At 47.5% G+C, this 24,969-nt stretch overlaps 1 protein-coding gene across 4 annotated transcripts in view; it reads right to left on the reverse strand.

The window, feature by feature from the left end:
• OSBPL9 (oxysterol binding protein like 9) overlaps positions 1-24,969 on the reverse strand; it is a 274,510-nt gene that overhangs the window by 92,677 nt on the left and 156,864 nt on the right. For all 4 annotated transcript variants that reach the window (XM_063939546.1, XM_063939545.1, XM_063939548.1 and 1 more), the window contains 4 exons: positions 21,999-22,094; positions 11,056-11,103; positions 7,121-7,150; positions 5,626-5,676 (listed from right to left, as the gene is read on the reverse strand). In XM_063939546.1, the coding sequence (XP_063795616.1) occupies positions 5,626-5,676; positions 7,121-7,150; positions 11,056-11,103; positions 21,999-22,094 (225 nt within the window). The remainder of the gene's footprint in view (positions 1-5,625; positions 5,677-7,120; positions 7,151-11,055; positions 11,104-21,998; positions 22,095-24,969) is intronic.

A 24,969-nucleotide genomic window follows, 5' to 3' on the forward strand; every position in this document is an offset into this window, starting at 1 on the left:
CAGGACTGCAGGGGAGAGCCAGGGAGCTTCCTTCCAGCGAAGCTGTGAGGGAATAATGGCGCCAGTGTGCTGAGGGAGTTGGCTCCGGCCCTTTTTCGGCGGGCTTTCTCCCGCTATTTTATCGTTTCTGGCAGGGGTTAATATACACCTATATAGCCTCTAGGGCTATATATGGTGTTAGTTTTGCCAGCCAAGGTGTTATTATTGCTGCTCAGGGCGCCCCCCCCCCCAGCGCCCTGCACCCATCAGTGACCGCAGTGTGTGGTGTGCATGAGGAGCAATGGCGCACAGCTGCTGTGCTGTGCGCTACCTTGGAGAAGACAGAAGTCTTCAGCCGCCGATTTTCCGGACCACCTTTTTGTTTCTGGCTCTGTAAGGGGGACGGCGGCGCGGCTCCGGGAACGGACGACGAGGTCGGGTCCTGTGTTCGATCCCTCTGGAGCTAATGGTGTCCAGTAGCCTAAGAAGCCCAAGCTACCACCACTTAGGTAGGTTCGCTTCTTCTCCCCTTAGTCCCTCGTTACAGTGAGCCTGTTGCCAGCAGGTCTCACTGAAAATAAAAAACCTAAACTATACTTTCTTCTAGGAGCTCAGGAGAGCCCCTAGTGTGCATCCAGCTCAGCCGGGCACAGAAATCTAACTGAGGCTTGGAGGAGGGTCATAGGGGGAGGAGCCAGTGCACACCAGATAGTCCTAAATCTTTCTTTAGATGTGCCCAGTCTCCTGCGGAGCCGTCTATTCCCCATGGTCCTTACGGAGTCCCCAGCATCCACTAGGACGTCAGAGAAATTAAGTATAGGGGTCTTGCTAGTTGTGACCTAAGCTCCATAAGAACCCTCGGGTGAAGTCCATCAAGACCAGGAGATTTATTAATCTTAATTTTGCTTAGTCTCTCCTGGACTACTTTTTCACTTAAACAAGTATCTAACCACGAATCATTACTGTCACTATCGCTATGCACTACTCCCACCATCAGTTCTTCTCTGGTGAACACTGATGAAAAAAATTTGATCAGCATTTCCGCTTTTATTTCGTCATCACTTATCAATACTCCAAATTCATCTTTTATTGGACCTATGTTCTCCCTTTTCAACCTTTTACTGTTTATTTATTAAAAAACTTTTTAGGATTGGTTTTACGCTCTATAGCGATTTGCTTTTCATTTTCCATTTTAGCTGCTCTTATTGCTTTTTTGAAATTTTTATTGCATTCCTTGTAAATACTGGAATGACTCCTCCTTTCCATTAGATTTAAATGCTTTGAAAGCACGTTTCTTTTTATCCATTTCTGCCTTGACCTTCTTGTTAAGCCACATCGGTTAAGCCACATGAAAGTTAACACTTTACTAATCTGACCAAACAGCACTCAATCCTTGTATAATGCCTATGTCCTTCTGAACTTTAGGAGATCCCATGTCTTCTGAGGAGGTGGCCCTTTCTACATCCAGTAGCAAAATATTTCCTGTTAGGCTGATCCAACTTTAACTATGGTAATTTTCCCAGGAGAGACCACACATACAATTATACCACTAGGTATTATATCATAGGATTAATAAGGCGCTTGTCACAAAAAAAACAGAAAAATGCCAACCTTCGTTTTAGCAAGTTTCAAGCCTGAAGTTCAGATCAGTGTCATCTAGACCTTTAATAAAAGTGTCTAGAAGTATACAACTTACTGGCCATTCCACAATGCAGTACTAACCAACACATCCCTACACAACAGTAGAGCAGAGATATGGGGGAGGGGGGGGGGGATGTGGACACTAAGGAGTTTGGGCCTCATTGGGAGCCAGAAAGCATCGAGCAGGCGTAACCATGACACTCTCAGTGCACAACATCTACAAAGTACCACCAACAGGGTGTAGCCACACACCCTAGCACGGGTTCAATCAGAGCTTCATCACCCTGCCTATCAAGCTTGCTCTCCACAATAGCCTAGAATAGGGTTGTACATCAAAAGGTTCTACCATTGATGGCTGAACTATCATTGATGGCGCAGCAAATGTGCAAACCTCCACAATTGGATCTCTTAATTTACACCACTGATGCTAAGACCATCACATATTCCCAGCCGACTATCGATGGTAGCGACAATGTCAAAGAACAGATTTCTTACTTCCCCAGTAAAATAAGCCCCAAACTACTTCTGAAAACTCGAAGATAACAATGGCTGTTTAGAATAATGCAATATTTGGGCTATAGACCAGTGTTAGGTAACCTGTGGCTCTCCAATCGTTTTATGGCTAATTGGGGGGGACACAAAAAGAAACAATTCTATTCAGTTTAAACTTTTATAAATTCCAATTGTATTGATCAACAGGAAGGACAAAAAGTAAATCCTCAGTGTGACCGTTTCCAATTTAGCTTCACAAGGGAGTAAGAAATTATACTTGACCCCGAAAGTAGGAATCGGATACAATCTCTGGATCAATTAAACTCACAACGGCCTTAACTAATCGATAAAGATTCACTATCTTAATGCATGCAATCCATTTTTAAGGTATATTTTTAAGTGTGTGTATCCTGTATTTCAGCCAATCAGAATGATCACAGCAGCAGGAGATGATAGAGTGCTGGTCATGCTTGATGCAGTGATCTGTGCTTGGTGTGATTACATTAGTAAGGGCAGGGCTGCATGCTACAGAGGGAATGGAGGAAGGTAGTTACAGCAGAAGGATCGGGGTCCCCAACGGTACAGAGCAGCGATGAGAGACTGTGGATGAAGGAAGGTTACGGAAGTCAAGTTGTCCTCTATATGAGCAGACATTCACACACCCAACTTGTTAAACTCTGGAGTTATGGTATAGAGCTCCTTAGCGTAACCACACTTATTACTGCAAAGCACCACTTCCTAGGCTGATGCTGAAATCCTGTGCCATCCATTAGCAACGGATGACCCATCTCCTCTGTATGGTCATCTAATGGAAGTTTGTATGACAAACCATCTATATAATTTAACCTTTTTGTTTCCAGGGGATAATATAGGCCCAGATGGGGATAATATAGGCCCAGATTTATAAGCCTTGTAGAGTAATAAATAGCACGGTGATAAAGTACCAACCAATTAGCTAGTAACTGTCATTTTTCAAACACATCCTGTAACATGGCAGTTAGGAGACGATTGGCTGGTACTTTATCACCATGCCATTTATCACTCTCCAAGGATTGATAAATGGGGACCATAATGTCCAGTTCTAAACAATTAGTGCAGTTCTAAGAGCTCATTGCTTACAGCTACAGGTTATAATTCCCTCTAATCAGGGCACAGCAAACACTCCTCTGACCCCTGACCCCCAGCCTGTGACTGAGGGTGAACTAACAGAGACACTGCAGCTACAAATTCAATTGTTTCTTCAAAAACGTACATAGTTATCACTGAAAAAGGACAGAAAGTCTGCTTTTTAATAGGATTGCGTTATGTTGTTAGACGTTTTAGGACGTGATTGAGCCAACAGTATTGCTACTTTCTTGCTGTAATGCTTTTAAGAACATTCAACACTTAAGGTGCATACACACGGAGAGATTTTGGCTATGAGAGATTTTGACTAACTTTTCCCTTGAACTGGCAGTAGGAGATTTTGACTAACTTTACCAGAGATTTTGTCTAACTATGCAAGAGATTTTGGCTATGGGAGATTTTGGCTATGGGAGATTTTGACTATCTCATTTAAATAAGGGGATGAGTGTCATATATAGGACGATTTTACAGGGTGGCTGGTATTTAAATAGCTGAAAGTTAAAAAAAAAATTTGCGTGGGGTCCCCCCTCCTATGTAAAACCAGCCTCGGGCTCTTTGAGCCAGTCCTGGTTGTTAAAATACAGAGGAAAAAATGAGTAGGGTTCCCCCATATTTAGACAACCAGCACCGGGCTCTGCGTCCGGTCCTGGTTTAAAAAATACGGGGGACAAAAGACATAGGGGTCCCCCGTATTTTCCAAACCAGCACCGGGCTCCACTAGCCAGGGAGATAATGCCACAGCCGGGGGACACTTTTATATTGGTCCCTGCGGCCGTGCCATTACCCCCCCAACTAGTCACCCCTGGCCGGGGTACACTGGAGGAGTGAGGACCCCTTAAATCAAGGAGTCCCCCCCTCCAGCCACCCAAGGGCCAGGGGTGAAGCCCGAGGCTGTCCCCCCCATCCGTGGCCCGGTGGATGGGAGGCTGATAGCCTTTCAATAGTAATATTGTTCTTTACAGGAGGCCTACAGGTCCCAGCAAGCCTGCCCCAGCATGTTGGCACTTGGAGAACCACAAGTGCCAGCATGCCCGGACATAAAGGGCCCGCTGGCACCTGTAGTCCACCTGTAAAGAAAATATAAAAAAAAAAACACAACACATTCTTTTAAAAATCCTTTATTAAACTGGGTCTTCACCTGGGGGCGGCGGCCTTTAAGCTCTTTTGCATGGCCGCCGCCTTCCCAGGGCTTCCGGCGTCTTCACCTGGGGGGGCGCCACCTCCCCAGGGCTTCTGGGGTCTTGCTCCGGCGTCTTCACCTGGTGGGCGGCGGCTGCTAAGCTCTTTTGCATAGCCGCCGCCCATCCAGGACTTCCACGGCGTCTTCAGGAGCTCTTCTCCGCTCCTCCTCCGCCGTCGGACTGACAGCCGCTGCCTCGCGCTGACTTATATAAGTCAGCGGGAGGGGGCGGGGCGATGACGCGGCGAGCCGTGATTGGCTCGCGGCGGCCATCTTGGATTTCAAAAATGACGCTGAGGCGCCATTTTTGAAACTGGTACCGCTCCGCTGCCAAACTCTGCAATAGAAAGGTAAATTTCCCCCGCCCGCACCGCTGCCGCAACCCGCCGCCGCCCGCACCGCCGCCGCCCACACCGCCACCGCAACCCACCGCCGCCGCAACCCGCCGTCGCCCACACCGCCACCGCAACCCGCCCCCGCCCGCACCGCCGCCACAACCCGCCGCCACAACCCGCCGCCGCCCGCACCACCGCCGCCTGCACATCGCTATCGCTGGGAAAAATCGCTGGCCTCTTAAAGTGTTAGCGATTTTGACTAACTTTTGCAGCGACATAGCCAAAATTGACTTGCCTGCACTGACTATTTTTCCCAGCGATAGCGACCTAGCGGGGACGCGCATCGCTATCGCTGGCTGTGTACACACGGAGCGATCTGCACTAACTTTCTGAGCGATTTTGACTATATAGTCAAAATCGCTCAGTTATATCGCTCCGTGTGTATGCACCTTTACACATGCCGGCAGTAGCCATTTTGTGAAATGAACCAGTGTCCCTGACAATACAGCCTGTAAATACATTAAGAAGATGTGAGGTCCCTGGCTGCCTGCCTCTGCGCAACTGTGCCACTGTGTAGGCAATTCAAATGCAGCAGACATTTTGTGGCATTCCACCCCTCTGACTGACACACATCAATCCACTACAGAGGTCTTGCATGTATACCATGGTACTGCTTAAACTATCTCAAACCTAAATATAACAAAAACAATAGCACATTATGTGGAAAACTGAAGAACAATGTAAGAGTACATTACATGGAAAAAACCCTCCAACAATCACGGTGCAGTTGTGGACAATCTGTAGCACGCAGTAAAAAAAAATGGAGGCCCCTTTCATTCTGTAACAAAATGGCGGAAGGATCGGAGGACTTACCTTTGCAATCTGAAGCAACACAATGCAGTGTTTGATGGATTCTACCATGCTCTATAAAACAGACAAGTCAGAAAATACAATTATTCTTCAATAGAAAAGGGAATAACACAATACTAGGAAAAAGAACAGTATCTATTCAGCCACTTTAACCGCTTAACTGGCATAATGGTATGTGTATATTCAACAACTGTTGGACGCTGCCGTGAGCCTCCTGTTACGCTGCTGCAGCCACTGCTCCCCCGTCTCCTCCTCCCCGTCCACTCCGTCTCCTCCGCTGCTCTCCCCCCCCCCCAGCGCGCGCGCCGCAGACATCTCTCCTTCGCCCCGGCGCTGCTTACGTCACCTCCTCCCGGCGCCGCAGACATCACCTCCTCCCGGCGCCGCGGACAGCTCCCCCTGCTGCTGACAGCAGCAGCAGGACAGGACAATGGGAGCGGCCGAATCAGACAGTCGGATTTGGCCGCTCTTTTGAATAGGGGTTGTCAGGTCCATACAGACAACTGCATGTCGGAATGGACCAGACTCTTATTGAATATACCCAATAGCGGTGCTGCCCCTCCGTGTCCCACTTTGTATTGAGAAAATCCGTTCTGCACTAAACTATTACCAGTAGTGGTGGGAGTGATAATACTGGGGATTATTCTGCACTGGGGTGGGGGTGGGGGATGGGGCTATTTCTACTTGGGAGAGGGAAGTACTTTACATTGGGAGCCTTTTTTTTGGGAGGGAGGGGGGGGGGGATTGACAGTTATGTGGTTATGGAGTTTTTCACATTTTAAACGGGTGTGAATCATAGGGTCGACCACACTTAGGTCGACAGTCATTAGGTCGACCACTATTGGTCAACAGTGACTAAGTCAGCACCTGAAATAGGTCGACATCAGCATTCGGTCGACACGAACAAGGCCGACATGTAAAAAGGTCGACATGAGTTTACATTTTTTTTCCGGTGTTATCTTCGTAAAGTGACCGGGAATCCCAATTAGTGCACCGTGTCCCCTCGCTTTGGGGAAGGTTACCGTTCCCAATCGTAGTCCACGTGGATCGCAAAGTATGAAAAAGTTACAAAAAATGAAGACATTTTTTTTTTTTAAAACTCATGTCGACCTTTTTCCATGTCAACCTAGTGACCTTGTCGACCTATAAACCATGTCAACCAATAGTGGTCGACCTAATAAATGTCGATTAAGTATGGTCGACCTAAAGACCGGATACCGTTTTGAACAGTAACGTATGGAACACCTCCTGCAGGCTTCATCTGTAATGGCGCTACATGGTTTTATGTTTGCACGTCTTCATACATATTAATGGTTAAATCTAACAACCTGTATATATTTTTTAAACAAACAATATATTATGGATGAAGCGTTTGCTTTAAATAAGAACAGTTAATATAAAGAGCGCACCATGATGTAATAATTACCGGGTATTACCGCATAATTGGACTGCGTATAAACCAAATAACGCGCAATAGGGTAATAGTAAATTAACTTACACATGTTGTATCCTTGAGATTTTCAATTTTCTGTGGAGATAATTTAGTAACATTAGTCCAATGTGAATACCGTCACTGTACACAAAACATTGGTTAAAAAACAAAACAAACTACAAGGCGTTGTGGGAGGAGACGAGCTTTGTGTAACTAGACTGGAGCCAGTCACTTCCGTGCCGAGCACTTTCACCACATGTTCATATAGCTGGTAACAAGGACCACACTACATGTTACAGGATATAAATAAATGCGTGCGAGGAACAGCTGCACATCATTAACCAGAGAATTGGACTCAGGCCGGTTTAGGTCTTGGTATGATATACAGAACATTGCAGCAAAATTTACATATACAGAGACCTGCTCACAGGGCTTTTATTGCAGAATCTGATGAAGACCCCTGCTGCGGACCATCACCTACACACATCTTTTACGAAAATGGAGCCTGCGGACTCCGTTCTCAAGGGAGTACGGACCTCACTGACGTCACAAGTTTCTAGTAAAGTCACGTCACTGGTCCCGGAGAACTGGCTGGGCTTCATCAGCAACTTTACAGCTGACTATTGGTTCCGCCCACAATATGTCTGCCTGATCCGTGCATGGGTCCACAGCCCACATAAGTGGGAATGTGCGGTCACTTAGCAATGGCAGGTATAATCAGGTGTATGAAGTGGTTTTAATGAAATGGAAGAGAATGAAAATGGCCTGCACTCATCCAATCAACAATTTCTAGACCAGGCCTGGCCAACCTGTGGCTCTCTAGTTGCAAGGAATGCTGGGACTTGTAGTTTTATAACAGCTGGGGAGCCACAGATTGGCCAGGCCTGTTCTACACAAAACACATGCGGATTCCTCATCTAAACATTGGTGCCCACTTTCAGCACATATTATAGAAAAGCCAATACTTCTATGGGGTGGTCTTCAGGTTGCCGGCGGCCGGGCTCCCGACGACCACCATACCGATGCTGGCATACCGACATCTTTTCTCCCTCTTGGGGTTCCAAGACCCCCCCTGGAGGGAGAATAGATAGCCTGGCAGCGCGCCACCATGCCCGCAGCGTGGCGAGCCCGCAAGGCGCTCATTTGCACTCGGCCAGCTGTCGGTATGCCGGCGGTTGGGATTCCAGCGTGGTATGCTGGCCGCTGGGAGCCCGACCGCCGGCATCACATACTACACCCCTTCTATGCACTGGAATAAGCATGCCACTGAAGAGATCCAAAAGAGTTACTCAAATTCTGCAGCCACATTTATCCCCTGTAACGAGAGCGACGACTCATATGGCAATAACATGGCACATACGTGATAATAATATGATGGGACCTGAAAGTGGAGGTCACATGTGTGTGTAATCTTCTAGAACGTTTAAGATATAGCAAAATAATGGCGATAGAACGCTATCTTCACTATTAATTCCTGGCATAAGGCGAACTCAGTGGTAAATGCAGGATTTCTATAGGGGGTTTTCCAAGTGCAATCCACACTCTCCCACTCTGTGGAACATTAGGAGCAAGAGTCTGTGGGAGCGGTAGAAGACCCCAGTAACGACTCTGGACATTAATGTAAATAATGGTCTTTTTATACACTGGATACTGTATTGAATACAATATTAATATTTAACACTATAGATGATCTATAGTACAGGCTGTATCAAATCATATAAATAAGTGGTCAGGAAAAGGTTAAACATCCCATAATACATAAAAACACAAACATAACAGAACCAGTACCGCACCTTCTAAGAACACATTCTCCCACCTCATGGTAATGCTCCTGTCTCTTCTTCCTGGTATCTACTCTCTGGTCCAGTGCACTGATTGAGGACTCCGATCCACACACACAGAAAACTTGGAAGAAGAAGCTGCTACCACTGGGCATGTGCAGCAGCTCTGCTGTGTCCCTTAAACTGCCGACAGCTCGAGTAATCGTATTATGGCCCTCATTCAGAGTTGTTCGCTCGTTCTTTTTCATCGCATCGCAGCGATTTTCCGCAAACTGCGCATGCGCAATGTTCGCACTGCGACTGCACCAAGTAAATTTGCTAAGAAGTTTGGTATTTTACTCACGGTATTACGAGGTTTTTTCTTCGTTCTGGTGATCATTGTGTGATTGACAGGAAGTGGGTGCTTCTGGGCGGAAACTGGCCGTTTTATGGGAATGTGTGTAAAAATGCTGTCGTTTCTGGGAAAAACGCGGGGTGGCTGGAGAAACGGGGGAGTGCCTGGGAGAACGCTGGGTGTGTTTGTGACGTCAAACCAGGAACGAAACTGACTGAACTGATCGCAGTTGCCGAGTAAGTCTGGAGCTACTCAGAAACTGCAAATAAATTTCTATTCGCAATTTAGAGAATCTTTCGTTCGCAATTTTGCTAAGCTAAGATTCACTCCCAGTAGACGGCGGCTTAGCGTGTGCAATGCTGCTAAAAGCAGCTTGCGAGTGAACAACTCGGAATGAGGGCCTATATACGACAGCTCGAGTAATCTTATTATATATCATTGCTATTGTTTTCAGAATTTGAGACAACTGCCAAGAGGAGGGGCGGTTTCCGGCCAACTGCAACCCCCCCCCCCCCCCTGCGTTAGCCTATGAGACTCACGTACCCTGATAAACCAGCTGCAGTACCGTAGGTAAGTACAATAACCTGCATAGTTGCACAAGCCAATGATGTACTCTGTTTACGTATATGTGCTGAACTTTTAACTTTAAAACAAACAAACATTTTAATAAGCTGTATTCTGGATGTTTCAACAAATTGCTAATACCTATGAGACACTAGGGAGCAATGATTGACGGTCTGCTGCTGTTTGTGGGGCAGCAAAGGCCTCCATTTCCCAAAACCGTGATGTGTCACCGCCATTTAGGGAAAGGGAAGAGGCCAGGGATCTCACTCGTTGGACGGAGATTTCCTGGCCTCTGCGATGGGCAGCTTGCGCATCCCCATGGGTGCCATAAGCCGCCCAATGGTGGGAGACAGATCCCATGTTGCGTCCTAGGACGCAGGGCGGATCACTACTGCAGCAGGAGGTGTCTGCTTGTAATAGACGCCTCCTGCTGCATCACCACACTGCGCCATCACTGCTGCGGTGATAGCAACTCCAACCACACCTGAATCAGGCCCCAGGCCTTTGCATATAACTAATTTCAAGAGTATGTGTGTGGTGTATATATATATATATATATATATATATACATACATACACATATACACACAAGGAATCCCTGTACTCTCACAATATTAAAGTCAACTGCTGGGGTGTCTATCAGAGTCCAGCCACTACAGAGGCCGGGCCCATAGTACAATACAGGAAATCCCACTTTCGTGGGAAAAGATAGCACTCTCCAGACTTATATCCAATAAAGTAAAAAGGAAAATTTAATGCAAAGGTAATCTCACAGTTCATATGAAGTATCAAAGCGATCTCCAGCGATTTCCAACGTTTCGGTCCCTGGCGGGGCCTTTTTCAAGGAATATACAGGCAGTCAACAGTGGCAACGATACAGGATAAATTCAGCTTTGCTCCAGTTCTCCTGCAAAGCTGAATTTATCCTGTATCGTTGCCACTGTTGACTGCCTGTATATTCCTTGAAAAAGGCCCCGCCAGGGACCGAAACGTTGGAAATCGCTGGAGATCGCTTTGATACTTCATATGAACTGTGAGATTACCTTTGCATTAAATTTTCCTTTTTACTTTATTGGATATAAGTCTGGAGAGTGCTATCTTTTCCCACGAAAGTGGGATTTCCTGTATTTATATATCGGACTTAATCCCCTGCTGTATCGCTCTCTCTGTATTGTATTGCAGCTGAGAATAATAGATGAAAGGCTTATGCTAAAAAACCATGGTGCACCTTGGCGCAGCAGAGAAGCCTAGATGAGCATGGCTCCATCTGTATCCCTAGCAATCTAGAATACAAAGTATGAGCGTCTGGAATAGATACTGACCTTCCTCTGTTCATCATCCTTGCAGGTTTGGATTTTGTCATCAAATACCTAAAGAAACAAGTGAGAAATGTTATGAGCGGGAAAAAAAAAACCCTTTCAGAAGAGGACAGGTTTGCTCAGCAGGTTACCCAGGGAGCTCGGCTACAGAATGACAGGACCATAAAAACAAAATTAAAGTAAAAAGAAAAAAAAGAAAAAAGAGGAAAACGAGAAGAACTGAACTCGGAAGTGCACACAGCTTTTGTTTGACAGAGTGAATGCCTAAGGTGTTGTCAGAGTCCCGGCATACAGAGAAATACACTGCATCGCCCTAAGACAACAGAAGGCTGCCGTGTGACAGATTATAGTTTAGTGGCCAACAGGGGACGAATCACTAACAGAGAGATTTATTTTCCCAGATAAACATTTTATTTGCAAACCTCACATGCAAGAATCTGCACATACCAGTCACAACCAGGGCAGCCCACCTACAGTAAGTGTTCACGCACCTCATTAAAAACAGCCCTATGCTCTCAAGCACTTGTCTGAGCACGGAGAGACGTCAAGTCACAAACTCACCTGCTACAGAATTCTAGGAGTACAAATCGCTGCTGCGGACTCCAGTACTAACGGCACAATTTTATTTGTCCCCAGCTGCCAGACCTAACGGCATCAAGAATGCGACTAATTGCTTTGTTAAGGAAACTGCTGAAGCCCAACCTCTCAGCGTTCTGCTCTCTCCGTGTTATGGGTCTTCAAACATACCTGGAATCTGACCTTGCCATGCAAGCAGGGAAAGTACTGCAGGGTGTGTTTCTAGCGGTCAAATTCAAGGTCCATAACCCACAAGGTAAGGTAATGAGAGTGCTTGCGTGTGTCACTCTAGTGTCCTCATAAATAACATAGAAGAGGTTTTATCTATAAACGGGATCAAAGCTGCCAATGAATAGAAATGAACTTCTATAGAACGCTGAGTTCGGGATCAAAGCCATGAGGATAATGTGCTATTCCAGTGCCTGTAACAGGTGCCGCTCTACTGCAGGATCAGGGTAAAATGTTAGAAGTGAAGGTAGAGCGTAGAAGAAGCGGAATTAATTACAGCCACTATAGCATTACACCTAATACTATTAGTAGACCACACTATGAAATACACCAAAGAGTGAACGATCGCCACAAGAAGGCACGCGGAAGGCGTCACACGTACTCGGCGTTAGATCTTCACATCCTAATCTGAAGGTCATAACAGGTTTTTGGCCCTAAAGTTGACCATGTTTTCAAAAACATTTTAGACAGGCAGCTACAGTACATAGTCATTCACAATTCCACCATGCCGGTTCACTTCTAATGACCCCAGAGTCGCATCTTACGCCCTATCTGCTGCTGATCGTTCACGCATGAAATCGCACTAGCTGCTACTGGATATGGATGTGTTATTATGCGTCACTGTATTCACGGATTTGTGCTTAATGTTATGTTTATTATGCGTGTACCGTCCAGCGCTAGGGATGCTGTGGCACCCTATATGTAAGCGGAAAGGAGAGCGATGAATACAGTAAAGGTCACGACTGGGCTCATTTCATGCTTATGGCGGAGACCATATTCTGTACTATTTAAATTATTAGTGCTTTAATATATTCCCCCCTAAGCAACACTTAAGGGATTTTCATCTATTGTATACAAATTATTTTAAAATATTTAAACACAGAAATGAAGTGTAGGACTAAAACAAATCCAACGGGTGGTGACATAAAGCCAGTTATACTCTCATGTACGTATATCTGTTTTGCACCATATGGTGTAAGACGCATGGTGCAACTTACACGTCACAGGCAGAGACTCCTGCCTTTCCTAAATTCTGTGTCTTGCGCACATCTTAGCCGCATACAAAGGTTCCTCTAGGGCAGCAGTTGCCAACACGTTGGCTAGCTTACAACTCTAATCAGAGTAGCTCGCTGCGGAATCTAGCCGCTCATCTCACCCAGCATACAGACATTGCGGGGACTCGGGGAGTGGGATCCATGCACAGCTGTGCGCGGCCAGTAGGACCAGGAGGGGCTGTACGCAGGAGAGCCGACGGCGCCACCAATTCCTCCTCCATCTGTGCCCCAGAGCAGCCGCATGCAGTGTGACGGAGCCCCGCACCCCAGGGAGTGATAGCGGCGTTTAGTCAGGGTTAGTGCCAGCATCATTATTCAAGGCTTGTGTGTGTGGTGACAGCTGATGTCAGCACAATACCGATGTATTATGATGGAGCATAATGTGGCAGTGCCTCAACCTCATTATGCTCCAATATGCACCTGCATTGTGCCGATTATGTAAATAGGTGTGGCAATGGCTGCAATAATCAGCAGAATGCAGGTGTATACTGATGGAGCATAATGTGACTCTACAGTTTGTTTTGGCACTGCTGGGGGGGGGGGGCATTATTTGTGTATCTGGCACTGCTTGGGGGGGGGGGGGCATTATTTGTGTATCTGGCACTGCTGAGGGGGCATTATTTGTGTATCTGGCACTGCTGGGAGGGCATTATTTGTGTATCTGGCACTGCTGGGAGCGCATTATTTGTGTATCTGGCACTGCTGGGAGCGCATTATTTGTGTATCTGGCACTGCTGGGAGGGCATTATTTGTGTATCTGGCACTGCTGGGAGGGCATTATTTGTGTATCTGGCACTGCTGGGAGGGCATTATTTGTGTATCTGGCACTGCTGGGAGGGCATTATTTGTGTATCTGGCACTGCTGGGAGGGCATTATTTGTGTATCTGGCACTGCTGAGGGGGCATTATTTGTGTATCTGGTACTGCTGAGGGGGCATTATTTGTGTATCTGGTACTGCTGAGGGGGCATTATTTGTGTATCTGGTACTGCTGAGGGGGCATTATTTGTGTATCTGGCACTGCTGGGGGGGGGGCATTATTTGTGTATCTGGCACTGCTGAGGGGGCATTATTTGTCTATCTGGCACTGCTGAGGGGGCATTATTTGTGTATCTGGCACTGCTGAGGGGGCATTATTTGTGTATCTGGCACTGCTGAGGGGGCATTATTTGTGTATCTGGCACTGCTGAGGGGGCATTATTTGTGTATCTGGCACTGCTGGGAGGGCATTATTTGTGTATCTGGCACTGCTGGGGGGGGCATTATTTGTGTATCTGGCACTGCTGGGGGGGGCATTATTTGTGTATCTGGCACTGCTGGGGGGGGGCATTATTTGTGTATCTGGCACTGCTGGGGGGGGGGCATTATTTGTGTATCTGGCACTGCTGGGGGGGGCATATTTGTGTATCTGGCACTGCTGAGGGGGCATTATTTGTGTATCTGGCACTGCTGAGGGGGCATTATTTGTGTATCTGGCACTGCTGAGGGGGCATTATTTGTGTATCTGGCACTGCTGGGGGGGGGCATTATTTGTGTATCTGGCACTGCTGGGAGGGCATTATTTGTGTATCTGGCACTGCTGAAGGGCATTATTTGTGTATCTGGCACTGCTGAGGGGGCATTACTTGTGTATCTGGTACTGCTGAGGGCATTATTTGTGTATCTGGCACTTCTGGGAGGGCATTATTTGTGTATCTGGCACTGCTGAGGGGGCATATTTGTGTATCTAGCACTGCTGAGAGGGCATTATTTGTGTATCTGGTACTGCTGAGGGGGCATTATTTGTGTATCTGGTACTGCTGAGGGCATTATTTGTGTATCTGGCACTGCTGGGGGGGGGGCATTATTTGTGTATCTGGCACTGCTGGGGGAGGGCATTATTTGTGTATCTGGCACTGCTGGGGGAGGGCATTATTTGTGTATCTGGCACTGCTGAGGGGGCATTATTTGTGAATCTGGCACTGCTGGGGGAGGGCATTATTTGTGTATCTGGCACTGCTGAGGGGGCATTATTTGTGTATCTGGCACTGCTGGGGGGGGGCATTATTTGTGTATCTGGCACTGCTGAGGGGGCATTATTTGTGTATCTGGCACTGCTGAGGGGGCATTATTTGTGTATCTGGCACTGCTGAGGGGGCATTATTTGTGTATCTGGCACTGCTGAGGGGGCATTATTTGTGTATCTGGCACTGCTGAGGGTGCATTATTTGTGTATCTGGTACTGCTGAGGGGGCATTATTTGTGTATTTGGCACTGCTGGGAGGGCATTATTTGTGTATCTGGCACTGCTGAGGGGGCATTACTTGTGTATCTGGCACTGCTGAGGGGGCATTATTTGTGTATCTGGCACTGCTGGGAGGGCATTATTTGTGTATCTGGCACTGCTGAGGGGGCATTATTTGTGTATCTGGCACTGCTGGGGGAGGGCATTATTTGTGTATCTGGCACTGCTGGGGGGGGGGGCATTATTTGTGTATCTGGCACTGCTGGGGGGGGCATTATTTGTGTATCTGGCACTGCTGGGGGGGGGCATTATTTGTGTATCTGGCACTGCTGGGGGGGGGGCATTATTTGTGTTTCTGGCACTGCTGGGAGGGCATTATTTGTGTATCCGACACTGCTGAGGGGGCATTATTTGTGTATCTGGCACTGCTGAGGGGGCATTATTTGTGTATCTGGCACTGCTGAGGGGGCATTATTTGTGTATCTGGCACTGCTGAGGGGGCATTATTTGTGTATCCGGCACTGCTGGGAGGGCATTATTTGTGTATCCGACACTGCTGAGGGGGCATTATTTGTGTATCTGGCACTGCTGAGGGGGCATTATTTGTGTTTCTGGCACTGCTGGGAGGGCATTATTTGTGTATCTGACACTGCTGGGAGGGCATTATTTGTGTATCTGGCACTATGCAGGGGGACATTACTGTTGCGAGGCCACACCCACTTGTGAGACCACACCCACTTTTCTGAGGTCACACCCACTTTCACAGGCATGCGCGTGCATTGGGGGTAGGGGGGAGCTCTTCCAGAGGTTTTATTTTCCGAAAGTAGCTCACACCCCAATTAAGGTTGGAGACCACTGCTCTAGGGTATAAGACATTTAATATTACCATTTTTTTTGCAAAGGATATAAAGATGGAGTATGCACAACAATGCGTGTCGTGAATCACGGTGCGGCTTGCACGCATTAGTCCTCCGTTTTTTCCCTTTTTACACAAGTTAGCATCTGCATTGCACGACGCAGTTGCACCCTCTGCCAGCGCCATTGTCCGTGGTACTATACCCGTAAACTGTAATTTTATTGCTACAGCGTCATGACCAAGTTTCACATTTTGTGAAGACGTCAGGGACGAGAAGCGTGGCGCATCTTAGTCGCAAAGCCTGTGACATGCCAAACTTGGCCATTTGGCGCAATTTCAGTATAGATGTTTGTGGCAATCTCATTATGTCAAATCACACGAAAACCAATAGCAGCTCACATTATAGCGTGCAGAGAGAGCAGGGCTAAAATAAGATTTTACTTACCGATAAATCTATTTCTCGTAGTCCGTAGTGGATGCTGGGGACTCCGTCAGGACCATGGGGATTAGCGGCTCCGCAGGAGACAGGGCACAAAAATAAAGCTTTAGGATCAGGTGGTGTGCACTGGCTCCTCCCCCTATGACCCTCCTCCAAGCCTCAGTTAGGATACTGTGCCCGGACGAGCGTACACAATAAGGAAGGATTTTGAATCCCGGGTAAGACTCATACCAGCCACACCAATCACACCGTACAACTTGTGATCTGAACCCAGTTAACAGTATGACAACGTAGGAGCCTCTGAACAGACGGCTCACAACAAGAACAACCCGATTTTTTTGTAACAATAACTATGTACAAGTATTGCAGACAATCCGCACTTGGGATGGGCGCCCAGCATCCACTACGGACTACGAGAAATAGATTTATCGGTAAGTAAAATCTTATTTTCTCTAAACGTCCTAGTGGATGCTGGGGACTCCGTCAGGACCATGGGGATTATACCAAAGCTCCCAAACGGGCGGAGAGTGCGGATGACTCTGCAGCACCGAATGAGAGAACTCCAGGTCCTCTTTAGCCAGGGTATCAAATTTGTAGAATTTTACAAACGTGTTCTCCCCCGACCACGTAGCTGCTCGGCAGAGTTGTAATGCCGAGACCCCTCGGGCAGCCGCCCAGGATGAGCCCACCTTCCTTGTGGAATGGGCCTTGACTGAAATATATATTTTCAATGCCCTGACAACGTCCAGCAACTTGGAATCCTCCAAATCGCTAGTAGCCGCAGGCACCACAATAGGCTGGTTCAGGTGAAACGCTGACACCACCTTAGGCAGAAAATGAGGACGCGTCCGCAGTTCTGCCCTGTCCGAATGGAAAATCAGATATGGGCTTTTATACGATAAAGCCGCCAATTCTGACACTCTCCTGGCTGAAGCCAGGGCCAGTAGCATGGTTACTTTCCATGTAAGATATTTTAAATCCGCCGATTTGAGTGGCTCAAACCAATGGGATTTGAGAAAATCCAAAACTACATTAAGGTCCCACGGAGCCACTGGGGGCACAATCGGGGGCTGTATATGTAGTACTCCTTTTACAAAAGTCTGGACTTCAGGAACTGAAGCCAATTCTTTCTGAAGAAAATCGACAGGGCCGAAATTTGAACCTTAATGGACCCCAACTTGAGGCCCATAGACAATCCTGTTTGCAGAAATGTAGGAATCGACCCAATTGAAATTCCTCCGTGGGGGCCTTCCTGGCCTCGCACCACGCAACATATTTTCTCCAAATGCGGTGATAATGTTGTGCAGTCACCTCCTTCCTGGCTTTAACCAGTGTAGGGATGACCTCTTCCGGAATGCCTTTTTCCCTTAGAATTCGGCGTTCAAACCGCCACGCCGTCAAACGCAGCCGCGGTAAGTCTTGGAATAGACACGGTCCCTGCTGAATAAGGTCCCGTCTTAGAGGTAGAGGCCACGGATTTTCCGTGAGCATCTCCTGAAGTTCCGGGTACCAAGTTCTTCTTGGCCAATCCGGAGCCACGAGTATCGTCTCTTACTCCCCCTTTGCCGTATAATTCTCAGTACTTTGGGTATGAGAGGCAGAGGAGGAAACACATACACTGACTGGAACACCCACGGTGTTACCAGAGCGTCCACAGCTATTGCCCTGAGGGTCTCTTGACCTGGCGCAATACCTGTCCAGTTTTTTGTTGAGGCGAGACGCCATCATATCCACCTTTGGTTTTTCCCAACGGTTCACAATCATGTGGAAGACTTCTGGATGAAGTCCCCACTCTCCCGGGTGTAGATCGTGTCTGCTGAGGAAGTCTGCTTCCCAGTTGTCCACTCCCAGAATGAACACTGCTGACAGTGCTATCACATGATCTTCCGCCCAGCGAAGAATCCTTGCAGCTTCTGCCATTGCTCTCCTGCTTCTTGTGCCGCCCTGTCTGTTTACGTGGGCGACTGCCGTGATGTTGTCCGACTGGATCAACACCGGCCGACCCTGAAGCAGGGGTTTTGCCAGGCTTAGAGCATTGTAAATCGCTCTTAGCTCCAGTATATTTATGTGAAGAGACATCTCCAGGCTTGACCATACTCCCTGGAAGTTTCTTCCCTGTGTGACCCGCTCCCCAGCCTCTCAGACTGGCATCCGTGGTCACCAGGACCCAGTCCTGTATGCCGAATCTGCGGCCTTGTAACAGATGAGCACTCTGTAACCACCACAGAAGAGACACCCTTGTCCGTGGCGATAAGGTTATCCGCTGATGCATCTGCAGATGCGATCCGGACCATTTGTCCAGCAGATCCACTGAAAAGTTCGTGCGTGGAATCTGCCCAATGGGATTGCTTCGTAAGAAGCCACCATCTTTCCAGGACTCTTGTGCATTGATGCACAGACACTTTTCCTGGTTTTAGGAGGTTCCTGACAAGTTCGGATAACTCCCTGGCTTTCTCCTCCGGAAGAAACACCTTTTTCTGAACAGTGTCCAGAATCATTCCCAGGAACAGCAGACGTGTTGTCGGGGTCAACTGAGATTTTGGGAAATTCAGAATCCACCCGTGTTGTTGCAGCACTACTTGGGTTAGTGCTACTCCGTCCTCCAGCTGTTCTCTGGACCTTGCCCTTATCAGGAGATCGTCCAAGTAAGGGATAATTAATACGCCTTTTCTTCGTAGAAGAAACATCATTTCGGCCATTACCTTGGTAAAGACCCGAGGTGCCGTGGACAATCCAAACGGCAGCGTCTGAAACTGATAATGACAGTTTTGCACCACGAACCTGAGGTACCCTTGATGTGAAGGGCAAATTGGGACATGCAGGTAAGCATCCTTGATGTCCAGGGACACCATAAAGTCCCCTTCTTCCAGATTCGCTATCACTGCTCTGAGTGACTCCATCTTGAACTTGAATTTTTGTATGTACAGGTTCAAAGATTTCAGATTTAGAATAGGTCTTACCGAGCCGTCCGGCTTCGGTACCACAAATAGTGTGGAATAATACCCCTTTCCCTGTTGTAGGAGGGGTACCTTGACTATCACCTGCTGAGAATACAGCTTGTGAATGGCTTCCAATACCGTCGCCCTGTCTGAGGGAGACGTTGGCAGAGCAGACTTTAGGAACCGGCGAGGGGGAGACTTCTCGAATTCCAACCTGTAACCCTGAGATATTATCTGCAGGATCCAGGGGTCCACCTGTGAGCAAGCCCACTGCGCGCTGAAATTCTTGAGTCGACCCCCCACCGTTTCTGAGTCCGCTTGTAAAGCCCCAGCGTCATGCTGAGGGCTTTGCAGAACCCGCGGAGGGCTTCTGTTCCTGGGAAGGAGCTGCTTGCTGCCCTCTCTTACCCTTTCCTCTGCCTCGGGGCAGATATGACTGTCCTTTTGCCCGCTTGTTCTTATAGGACCGAAATGACTGCGGCTGAAAAGACGGTGTCTTTTTCTGTTTGGAGGGGGTCTGAGGTAAAAAGGTGGATTTCCCGGCCGTTGCCGTGGCCACCAGATCCGATAGACCGACGCCAAATAATTCCTCCCCTTTATACGGCAATACTTCCATATGCCGTTTGGAATCCGCATCACCTGACCACTGTCGTGTCCATAAACTTCTTCTGGCAGATATGGACATCGCACTTACTCTCGATGCCAGAGTGCAAATATCCCTCTGAGCATCTCGCATATAAAGAAAAGCATCCTTTAATTGCTCTAAAGTCTGTAAAATACTGTCCCTATCCAGGGTATCAATATTTTCAGTCAGGGAATCCGACCAGATCACCCCAGCACTGCACATCCAGGCTGAGGCGATGGCTGGTCGCAGTATAACACCAGTATGTGTGTATATACTTTTTAGGGTAGTTTCCAGCCTCCTATCAGCTGGATCCTTGAGGACGGCCGTATCAGGAGACGGTAACGCCACTTGTTTTGATAAGCGTGTGAGCGCCTTATCCACCTTAGGGGGTGTTTCCCAGCGCGCCCTAACCTCTGGCGGGAAAGGGTATAATGCCAATAACTTTTTTGAAATTAGCACTTTTCTATCTGGGTTAACCCACGCTTCATCACATACATCATTCAATTCCTCTGATTCAGGAAAAACTACAGGTAGTTTTTTCACCCCCCACATAATACCCCTTTTTGTGGTACTTGCAGTATCAGAGATATGCAAAGCCTCCTTCATTGCCGTGATCATATAACGTGTGGCCCTACTTGAAAATACGTTTGTTTCTTCACCGTCGACACTAGATTCAGTGTCTGGGTCTGTGTCGACCGACTGAGGTAAAGGGCGTTTTACAGCCCCTGACGGTGTCTGAGACGCCTGGGCAGGTACCAACTGGTTTTCCGGCCGTCTCATGTCGTCAACTGATTTTTGTAATGTGCTGACATTATCACGTAATTCCATAAACAAAGCCATCCATTCCGGTGTCGACTCCCTGGGAGGTGACATCACCATTATCGGCAATTGCTCTGCTTCCACACCAACATCGTCCTCATACATGTCGACACACACGTACCGACACAGCAGACACACAGGGAATGCTCTATTGAAGACAGGACCCCACTAGCCCTTTGGGGAGACAGAGGGAGAGTTTGCCAGCACACACCCAAGCGCTATAATATATATGGGAACAACCTTATATAAGTGTTGTATCCTTATAGCAGCTTAAATATATAAAATATCGCCAAAAAAAGTGCCCCCCCTCTCTGTTTTACCCTGTTTCTGTAGTGCAGTGCAGGGGAGAGTCCTGGGAGCCTTCCTCACAGCGGAGCTGAGCAGGAAAATGGCGCTGTGTGCTGAGGAGAATAAGCCCCGCCCCCTATTCCGGCAGGCTTTTCTCCCGGAGTTTGAGATATCTGGCAGGGGTTAAATACATCCATATAGCCTCAAGGGCTATATGTGATGTATTTTTTAGCCATAAAAAGTATTATACATTGCTGCCCAGGGCGCCCCCAGCAGCGCCCTGCACCCTCCGTGACCTAATGGTGTGAAGTGTGTGACAACAATGGCGCACAGCTGCAGTGCTGTGCGCTACCTTCATGAAGACTGAAAAGCCTTCTGCCGCCGGTTTCTGGACCTTCAATCTTCAGCATCTGCAAGGGGGGTCGGCGGCGCGGCTCCGGGACGAACCCCAGGGTGAGACCTGTGTTCCGACTCCCTCTGGAGCTAATGGTGTCCAGTAGCCTAAGAAGCCAATCCATCCTGCACGCAGGTGAGTTGAACTTCTCTCCCCTAAGTCCCTCGATGCAGTGAGCCTGTTGCCAGCAGGACTCACTGAAAATAAAAAACCTAAAACTTTTTCTAAGCAGCTCCTTAAGAGAGCCACCTAGATTGCACCCTGCTCGGACGGGCACAAAAACCTAACTGAGGCTTGGAGGAGGGTCATAGGGGGTGAGCCAGTGCACACCACCTGATCCTAAAGCTTTATTTTTGTGCCCTGTCTCCTGCGGAGCCGCTAATCCCCATGGTCCTGACGGAGTCCCCAGCATCCACTAGGACGTTTAGAGAAAAATAAATATTTATTTTTTGTTTAAGAAAACGAATAAAGTATCAATTTGGTGTAACCAGTTTGCTCACGTACCTTTATCTGGTCTATTAAAATCTGCAGATAAGCGTCAGACTCGGCAAGCTTCTTATCAAAATCTTGAACGCTTGGAACAAACCCAGAATCCACACCCTGCAAAAAGACAAAAAGCAGAAAACCACACAGTTTAACAGGTGCCCGGAAAGAAGAGTCTCTGCTAGCTGTGGTCAGTAACGTGTTGTTCTAAATGTTCCTCACTGATACAGGACACAGTCATTGCCCAGAGAGGTACCGGCAAACACTTACTTACATCGGCATTGAGGACCGGACCACAACATTACAGCTAGGTCACTAATGACGCCATAAAGGAAAGGGATGCTAGAGGATGCTGAAACTGTACCACAATAAAGATCATCACAATGTAAAGAGAAGAGAAACTGAATGCTGGAGCCTCCATGCGGGTAGTGTACAAGCCCCAGCAGGAGATGTGCAGACACTGGATACAGGAAAACAGATCAATGCCAGACAGGGGAAACAAGTCATTTGCTTGCAGCTGAGAGTTTCTAGTGTACAGGAGTCTCGGAAAGGGATGTAACCACATGGTCACCGGTCAGTGATGTGGCACAAACATTACCTAGGGGCAAACAAAGTAACGTTTTTAACATGGGGGCAAAATCTAGGCATCTGTGCTACTGTTAAGGTGGCCATCCACTACTCAGACTTGTCTGAACTGCAGATAGCATCAGATTTCTCTTGAACTCTACCGGGAGCGTCCCTAGAATTGGATCAGACCCTGGCTTTAATTTTAATTACATTCACTTCAGATATATCTGATGCAATATATCATGTGCCAGATCGCATCAGATATATCTGATGCACACATGCTACATGCGATTGATCTGATGCTGCTGCTGCCGCTGTTCCCCTTCTTGGTGGGTGGGAGTGGTCAGGGAGATGCCAGTCAAGTGACGCTTCAGATGAATCTGATCAGATACATCTGAAGTAAAAAAAACAATCCGATGTGCACCTGTTTTCTTCAGATTCAGATAAATAGTTGGGGCAGCCTCAGAGATCTGTAGTTCAGATATATCTGACACGGGAGTGCGCATCGGATCGGAAGAGCCATGCGATGTGACACCTTTCTTCAGATATGACGGTCAGATGTGTCGAAATCTGAAGAAAACTGCCCAAATCGGACTAGTGGATGGGGGCCTTAAGACATTTGGATGCTTTAAGTTCAAATAATAACTTTTTTTTCCACGCAATACGACTGCAATTATGGACGTGCCTAACAGGGAAATAAAGGCCATACATACAGTATAATGTGTATGCAATGTCCCATTCACTCCAGGCCTATATAAAGGTTAATATAATCAGGACAATGATGGCAAAAGGTCATATATACTCAGGCAGCCAAACAGAAGCTCTCCCTTGTCCGAGAAGGTGGATGAAGGATACTTCCCTTTAATAACATCCTTATACCAGCACAGTTCCTTCCTTGCCACGCAAACAGCAGTTTTACTTGTGCGGCTGTTTATGCCACGTACTTCACAACGGGAGGGGGTGGCACTGCGGGAAGCGGTGCCAGTACTTGGACGGAAAAGAGCTGTATGCTCTTCCACTTCACAGCTAATTACATTGTAACTGTGAAAGCATGCATATCCAAATACACATATGTGCCAGCTAGTGCATACATCAGAGACGCTAACATCCAGCTCTGTGTCAGAACAAGCTGCATACGGAATGTTTAACAAGCCTGTTCTACGCCACCTTCATCTGCTCTGCACTGTAGACATGGCTCATAGTGGTCTGAGGCATACTTGCCTACCTGACCCTCTCCATGAGGGAGAAAATGCTCTGTTCCTGGACTTTCCTGGTAATGTATGATTGCCATCACCTGTGGTGAAACACCTTTCTTATCAATTACCTAGCTCACCACAGGTGATGGCAATCATACATTACCAGGAAAGTCCAGGAACAGAGCATTTTCTCCCTCATGGAGATGGTCAGGTAGGCAAGTATGGTCTGAGGTTTCCAGAGCACTGACGTGGCTCCATAGCATACCTCCCAACATGACCCTCTCCAGGAGGGACAGTATGCTCTGCTTCTGGACTTCCCTCTTACTGCTTATTGCTGGCACCTGTGCTGAAACACCTTTCTTATCCATTAACCCAGTGGTTCTCAAACTCGGTCCTCAGGACCCCACACAGTGCATGTTTTGCAGGTAACCCAGCAAGTGCACAGGTGTATTCATTATTCAGGTCCACAGGTGGAGCAAATTATTTCACTTGTGATTCTGTGAGGAGACCTGCAAAACATGCACTGTGTGGGGTCCTGAGGACCGAGTTTGAGAACCGGTGCATTAACCTATTCAACAGAGGTGCTGGCAATCATGAATGAAAAGAAAAATCCAGAAGCAGAGCATTCTGTCCCTCCTGGAGAGGGTCATGTTGGGAGGTATGCGCACAGGTTAATAATAAAGGTTTCTAATACATGACCACCAGGAGCGCAGCCGCTCAGAGGCCGTGCAAGACATTCCTGCTCTTATGGCAGTAGTGACATAGAGCATACAAGTCATGTAAAGACACAGTCTCATTAGAAATCAGACAAATCACGTCTTTCGGTTACATGTTTGTGTCATCTGTAATCTGTCAATCTCTGCCTCTTCTAGAGATCCGGTGATACCAGATGGAAATCAATATGGGAGAGAATTAGCAAATGCATGGTCTTGTTTCTAGATTCTGTAAAGGATATCTCCACTTTTATTTAGTTATAATGAAGAATCCAACATTTTCACATTTATGGGAAATAACATTTACTTCACCGAGCTGTGAGGGCTGCTTGACTAAAATGTGTTATTGAGGGATGGCCGGGGGTGGGGGGGGGTATCGTATGCGATCCTGCCGCCGGGAAGCTGCCGGGCGGTTCAAGGGAAATTGTTAGCGACATGAGGGTCCAACATGTCGCTGTAGTGTATGGGGCCCTTTAGATCGCTCTAAAAAAGTTTTGATAACATAAGAAAGTATCA

Source organism: Pseudophryne corroboree, chromosome 9, assembly GCF_028390025.1.
Source record: "Pseudophryne corroboree isolate aPseCor3 chromosome 9, aPseCor3.hap2, whole genome shotgun sequence".
In the NCBI taxonomy this organism is placed as follows: domain Eukaryota; kingdom Metazoa; phylum Chordata; class Amphibia; order Anura; family Myobatrachidae; genus Pseudophryne; species Pseudophryne corroboree.